Source organism: Diabrotica virgifera, chromosome 3 (genome assembly GCF_917563875.1).
Source record: "Diabrotica virgifera virgifera chromosome 3, PGI_DIABVI_V3a".
NCBI lineage: Eukaryota > Metazoa > Arthropoda > Insecta > Coleoptera > Chrysomelidae > Diabrotica > Diabrotica virgifera.
The window spans coordinates 213,932,390-213,939,001 of NC_065445.1; the positions used below are offsets into that span (position 1 = coordinate 213,932,390).

At 30.9% G+C, this 6,612-nt stretch overlaps 1 protein-coding gene across 1 annotated transcript in view; it reads left to right on the forward strand.

The window, feature by feature from the left end:
- The window catches only part of LOC114330803 (protein kintoun), a 102,103-nt gene that overhangs the window by 69,541 nt on the left and 25,950 nt on the right, over positions 1-6,612 (forward strand). Inside the window, exon 3 of the mRNA XM_028280209.2 lies at positions 1,157-1,502. Within this exon, the coding sequence (XP_028136010.2) occupies positions 1,157-1,502 (346 nt within the window). The remainder of the gene's footprint in view (positions 1-1,156; positions 1,503-6,612) is intronic.

A 6,612-nucleotide genomic window follows, 5' to 3' on the forward strand; every position in this document is an offset into this window, starting at 1 on the left:
CTTTTTCTCCATGTAACTTGAAAATGATAAGAGATACAGTAATGCAAAATAAAAAGGAAATTTTTTATCTGAAAAAGCCCTAACTTTTGTGTTTCGTATCTCTTATCTTTTTCGAGTTACATGGAGGAAAAGGAAGATTTTTAAGAAAATTTAAAAATGCGCTCTGTAATTTAATTTTTTTTTTCAAAAACCATTCTTTTTAAACCCGTCCAACTTTTTAAACATAGAAATAACACTATAATAAAAAGTATTGCAGAAGGAAAACGATGTATTTAAATTCTGATGGGTGAGGGGTTAAATATACTTCTCATTTCTTCTTAAAATACATTAGTCGTCAACTTTTTTGCAGAATATCTCGCTTAGTTTGAATGTAATCGACATTTAGTATTGCTCTTTTTAAAGGTCTCTTCAAGCACTACAAAAGTTATTAGTATCATTATACACCTAAAATCGACAGTTTCTCTGTTATTTCAAGTTGAATACACCGATTTGAGCATGCAGCAAAAAAACAAACTCTTCTTACCTACCGTATCTCTCTTTGTATTTTAACTAGAAGATTTATTAAGAAACGAATCTCTTTGTTTTTTTATAACTTACAGAAAAAATTGTTATAGTTTTTTTGTTAGATGCATAGTTTTTAAGGTATTCGCAAAAATTAGTCCGAAAAGGTGTCATTTTTCAATGAAAATGGCCAATTTTCAACCACGAATAACTCAAAAAGTATTGAGTTTTCAAAAAATAATTGTAGAACAGTTTTTGCTTAGAATTAGGTTCTCTAGCCTCTTCCGTGGCTATTTTAACCAAAACATTTTTCACTCCCGAGAAGGTGCCCCAAAGATAAAAGCGCACATCGGCATAGGGTAGACTTTCTTTCTTGAGCTATTTCCTACTTACTGTGAGAATATCAAGTAAATCAATGCAGTAGGACGGAATTCGGAGCCAAATACCCTCATTGACTGCCCTAATAAGAAGAATAACAAATGGACCAAGTAGTTTAAAAACGAAATTCTAGGAATATGGTGATAAAATTCCAATAGCACCATCTGGTGTCCGTTTTAAAATCTGATTCTGTATTTAAATCTTCATTAATTAATCTGATATAATCTTAATGTAATGCTCTTGATACTTTTCATGTAAACCTATTTCTTCTGTTTAGAAATCAAAGAAAATGTACCATCCAGCTTCGACGATTCCACTTCCGTTGACAGCAAACACTCCAAAGCTATTGACATCGTTGGTACGTCATACGAATCCAGCGGTGACGAATTAAGCTGTTGCAGCTTTAGTCCGTCTAGAAACAAAGGCATTCTTAAAGGAATGTCTTCTAAACGATTCACCGTCGGGCGTAGTATATCGGAATCCAGTTTGGACAATTTCGTGTTTTCTTCTGTAGAAAACTGCTACACCAGTTTGGATTCAGTTATACCCGAAGATGGAGAAGTGTCGTCTAGTGAAAAGAAGACTGTGAGGTTCAATGATGTTGTTATGAGCCAGTTATTTAGGTAAGTTTCTTAGTAGTCCAGAGTAATAAGGATTTTCTCGGGACACTCAAAGATCCAGGTAGCTGACTACTTTTTTAGTTATTGTAGACCTATAGGAAGAAAACTTACCTGTATCCTGCCTAGAGTTCGCGTCCGTTTTTTAATTATTAACAATTTAATGCAAAAATCGCGATGTAAAATTACAAAATTCAGTTTTTCAGAACCTTGAAAAACCTTCAAAATTCCGATTTTTGAAAGTTAAAAAGTTAATTTGTTGCTATGCAAACTGCAAAATAAGTGAAAATCGTTATTTGGTAATAACTTTTACTGAAACTACCTTAGAACTTAAGTGTTTCACCCAAAGTTGGGTATTGGCGTATTTAATAAACCTTCAAAATTTGAGACCGATCCATTAATTAGTTTAAAAGTTATTCTATTTGTTTATCCCAGAGACCTTTATTTTGCAATAAGATAAGACAGAAAATAATGAAGATAAAGAAATTCTGAGTATGCCAAATGAAAGTAGAAGAGTGATAGTCTCAAAATGCATTAAAAAAAGATAAAAAATAATTAATATAGTCAAAAATCCTAATGCCAAATGTTTGAAATTTTGTAGTTTATAAACATTTAGAATAACTTAACAATATTGTCCGTAGAAACAATCTTTTTCTTTCGAAAAGCAAGTGTTTAACACGAATTTTCAAATAAAAAAAATTTGCCTGGGTTCATTTGGGACAAAGTTAGCCATATGTTTTTTTTAATTCACAGCTAATTTGTTTATAATAATTAAGGAATCTCATTATTGCCATTTTAAAGAATGGGATTTGTATTTTTTCTTAAAAAATTTGCACGGACATTGTACCTTTTAATTCCTAAGAATAATCAAAGAAAGAAAAATGCCATACTTGGGCCATGTGTTTCGACGGAAAAGATATGGACTACTTCAAATCATATTGGAAGGTGAAGTACAGGGCGAAAGATCAATAGGAAGACGCCAGACCTCGTGGCTGAAAGACCTGAGAAGATGGTTTGGCCGCTGAGCCGCAGAAATTTTTCGGGCAGCAGTTTCCAAAGCTACAATAGCCATTTGGATCGCCGACTTTACAAAAGAAAGAGCGCAATAAGAAGAAGACTATGAGAACAACAGAAAGTTTACTTTTTTGGCATTTATTATTTCTTATGACTTGTTTAATCTCAAATATTCATCATTCATATCCGATATTAAACAGTATAATATATTTATCACTCCGTATATCACATGAACCAATTTGTTATTATATTTACATATGTGCGGGTTACTAATTTTGTTTAATTATTGCAAATCATAAACAATATTATTGGCTAAGGCACTCTAAATGTGCTGACTAAATAAAATTATTTGTTAATTAGAAGCGTGGGCTGCCCCCAATACTAGGACAGCTAAGAAAGAGCATACATTTAGAATCACTCCTTCGAGTAACTTCATCAAGTCAAGATGTGCTTTTAAATAGATTCTCTCGAGTCAATTCAACCAGTCAACATGTAAGCTCAAAATGATTCTCAGTTTAAACTTTATACGAAGCGGTCAGGAAAGTTAAAAAGTTAATTTGTTGCTATGCAAACTGCAAAATAAGTGAAAATCGTTATTTGGTAATAACTTTTACTGAAACTACCTTAGAACTTTAGTGTTTCACCCAAAGTTGGGTATTGGCGTATTTAATAAACCTTCAAAATTTGAGACCGATCCATTAATTAGTTTAAAAGTTATTCTATTTGTTTATCCCAGAGACCTTTATTTTGCAATAAGATAAGACAGAAAATAATGAAGATAAAGAAATTCTGAGTATGCCAAATGAAAGTAGAAGAGTGATAGTCTCAAAATGCATTAAAAAAAGATAAAAAATAATTAGTATAGGGAAAAATCCTAATGCCAAATTTTTGAAATTTTGTAGTTTATAAACATTTAGAATAACTTAACAATATTGTCCGTAGAAACAATCTTTTTCTTTCGAAAAGCAAGTATTTTAACACGAATTTTCAAATAAAAAAAATTAGCCTGGGTTCATTTGGGACAAAGTTAGCCATATGTTTTTTTTAATTCGCAGCTAATTTGTTTATAATAATTAAGGAATCTCATTATTGCCATTTTAAAGAATGGGATTTGTATTTTTTCTTAAAAAATTTGCACGAACATTGTACCTTCACAGCACCCTCTACGATTTTTCAAAAGTGTAGTTCAAACGATTACTAGGGGGAACCTACTAATCCACCGAGTTAAAATACCGAAAAAGTAATTTCAAACGAATATAATTTTCTGTATCTCCTGAAAAAATATATTTTTTACAAAAATCCATTTTCTTAATCATAGTATCATTAATGATCATAGAAAAAGTTAAAGTACACTAATAAATACATAAAGGATTTTTATTAGAGAATTATTTATTGAATATAATTAATTTATAAAAACCTTAACTTTTTATATGATTAATAACGATAGTATGATTAAAATCATGGATTTTTGGGAAAAAATTATTTTTTCAAAAATTGTTTAAACAAATTGTTTATTAATTAATAAATGTCTAGAGAAATTACATATCTGCAATGTACAAAAAAATTACATACAAATTAAAAAAAGAACGATCAAAATATATTCAATAGATCCCGAGAAATAGAAAATGATAGTAGTTTTAAGTTGCCTTTTTTAGTTTTTGAACTCAGTGCATTTGTCGGCTCCCAGCTTCCCCTTCACTTACCACGACTAGTCACCAATTGAACTAAATTTTTAAAAATTCGTGTAAAATACCAGCTTTTCTAATATGTAAAATTATTTTTTCTACAGACAATATTTTTAAAGTTATTCTAAATGTTTATAAACTACAAAATTTCACAAATTTGGCATTAGGATTTTTGACTATATTAGATAATTTTTTTTATCTTTTTTTATTACATTTTGATAGCATTAGTTTTCTACTTTCATTTGGCATACTCAGAATTGCCATATCTTCATTATTTTCTGTCTTATGTTATTGCAAAATAAAGGTCTCTGGGATAAACAATTAGAATAACTCTTAAACTAATTAATAGATCGGTCTCAAATTTTGAGGGTTATGTATCCCAATACCCAACTTTGGGTGAAACAAAACACTAAAGTTCTAAGGTAGTTTTAGTAAAAGTTATTAACATACAGAGTGTCCCAAAAGTAGTGGAACGGTCGCATATCTCGCGAACTAAACATCGGATCGAAAAACTGAAAAATACGTTTTCAATCATTTTCAAAAATCTATCCAATGACACCAAACATTGGATAGATTTTTGAAAATGATTGAACACGTATTTTTCAGTTTTTCGATCCGATGTTTAGTTCGCGGAATATTCGACCGTTCCACTACTTTTGGGACACCCTATATAACGATTTTCACTTATTTTGCAGTTTGCGTAGCAACAAATTAACTTTTTAACTTTCAAAAATCGGCATTTTGAAGGTTTTTCCATGTTATAAAAAATTGAATTTTGTAATTTTATGTCAACTATTTAGCTTTTGAATAGAGTGCAAAAAATTGTTAATAATTAAAAAACGGACGCGAACTCTAGGCCGGAAACAGCTGGGTTTTCTTCCTATAGGTCTACAATAACTAAAAAAGTAGTCAGCTACCTGGACCTTTGAGTGTCCCGAACATGGTCTATTTCTAGCTTATTACCCTGGAGTATAGGTTTATTGTTTTTTTAATGTGAGGAGTATTATACAAGTCTGTAATCTTCGGGCTCAGCTGCAGGATCTATCGCCTTTAGTAAAACGCCAAATTCAAGATGATAATTTATTTCTGTAAACTGACACTAACTTCTCGGCAGACCTAATGACGCTACTTTACTGACGGCTTCGTATAAAGTTTAAACTGAGAATCATTTTGAGCTTACATGTTGACTGGTTGAATTTACTCGAGAGAATCTATTTAAAAGCACATCTTGACTCGTCGAAGTTACTCAAAGGAATGATTCTAAATGTATGCTCTTTCTTAGCTGTCCTAGTATTGGGGGCAGCCCACGCATCTAATTAACAAAGGATTTTATTTAGTCAGCACATTTAGTGTGCCCTAGCCAAAAATATTGTTTATAATTTGAAATAATTAAACAAAATTAGTATCCCGCACATATGTAAATATAATAACAAATTGGTTCATGTGATATACGGGGTGATAAATATATACTGTTTAATATTGGATATGAATGATGAATATTTGAGATTAAAAAACAAGTCATAAGAAATAATAAATCCTAAAAAAAGTAAACTAAATTCGAATTGAGTATCACTCATCTGGAACTCACACTTCTTGTAAATTCGTGTATGGATGATTCTGAGAAAAGTTTTAAGGACATGAAACATCAAGCTTAATATTAGATCATCATCGCATTGTGAAGAATTGGATTTTTTGGTAACGTTACCTTTCTCATAATACAAAGGTTTAAAATTCGTAATGCCTCATCAGAACACACAACTTGTTAAAATGCAGATCATGGCGGAATTAGTGAATATAGATCACTAATAAATTAGTAGGTATACTAATTACGAAGTTAATGTTAAGAAGCATAACTAGAAACTTGATAGAGAAAGTCAAAATCAGTCAGTCACAAAATGGTCAATCACTCGATTCACTCAATTAATACTTTTTTTACTCTAAGATGAACGTCTAGGATAATATTTGTAGAATACACACATCACATCGTACAACAGGGGTCTCGTCACAAGAGCATAACAATCAACTAAAATGAATTCTTGGAATAAATCCATGTAAAGAAAAGAATCAACTATTAATTATTGAAATAAGAAAGCAAAACCTTTAATCAACGTAAACTTGTATACAGTCCGTCTAATATACTTACCGTTGAACGTCATTATCTACGTCAGAGATCTAAGTTGACATAGTTGCCGAAATATAAAAAAAATCCTGAATCCATTTTAAATCAAATATATCACATAATTATTACGAAGGGGATTATACAACAAAACACTTTTTGATTCGACTAGTCAAACACCGATTTCATAAAATTAAATTTCGACCTTTGCCTGACCAACTTAGTCTCTCCAAGGTTTGACTAGTCAAAGGCCGAAACTGTAATTTATTTCGGGCTTTAACTAAGACCGTCAGTCAGACCT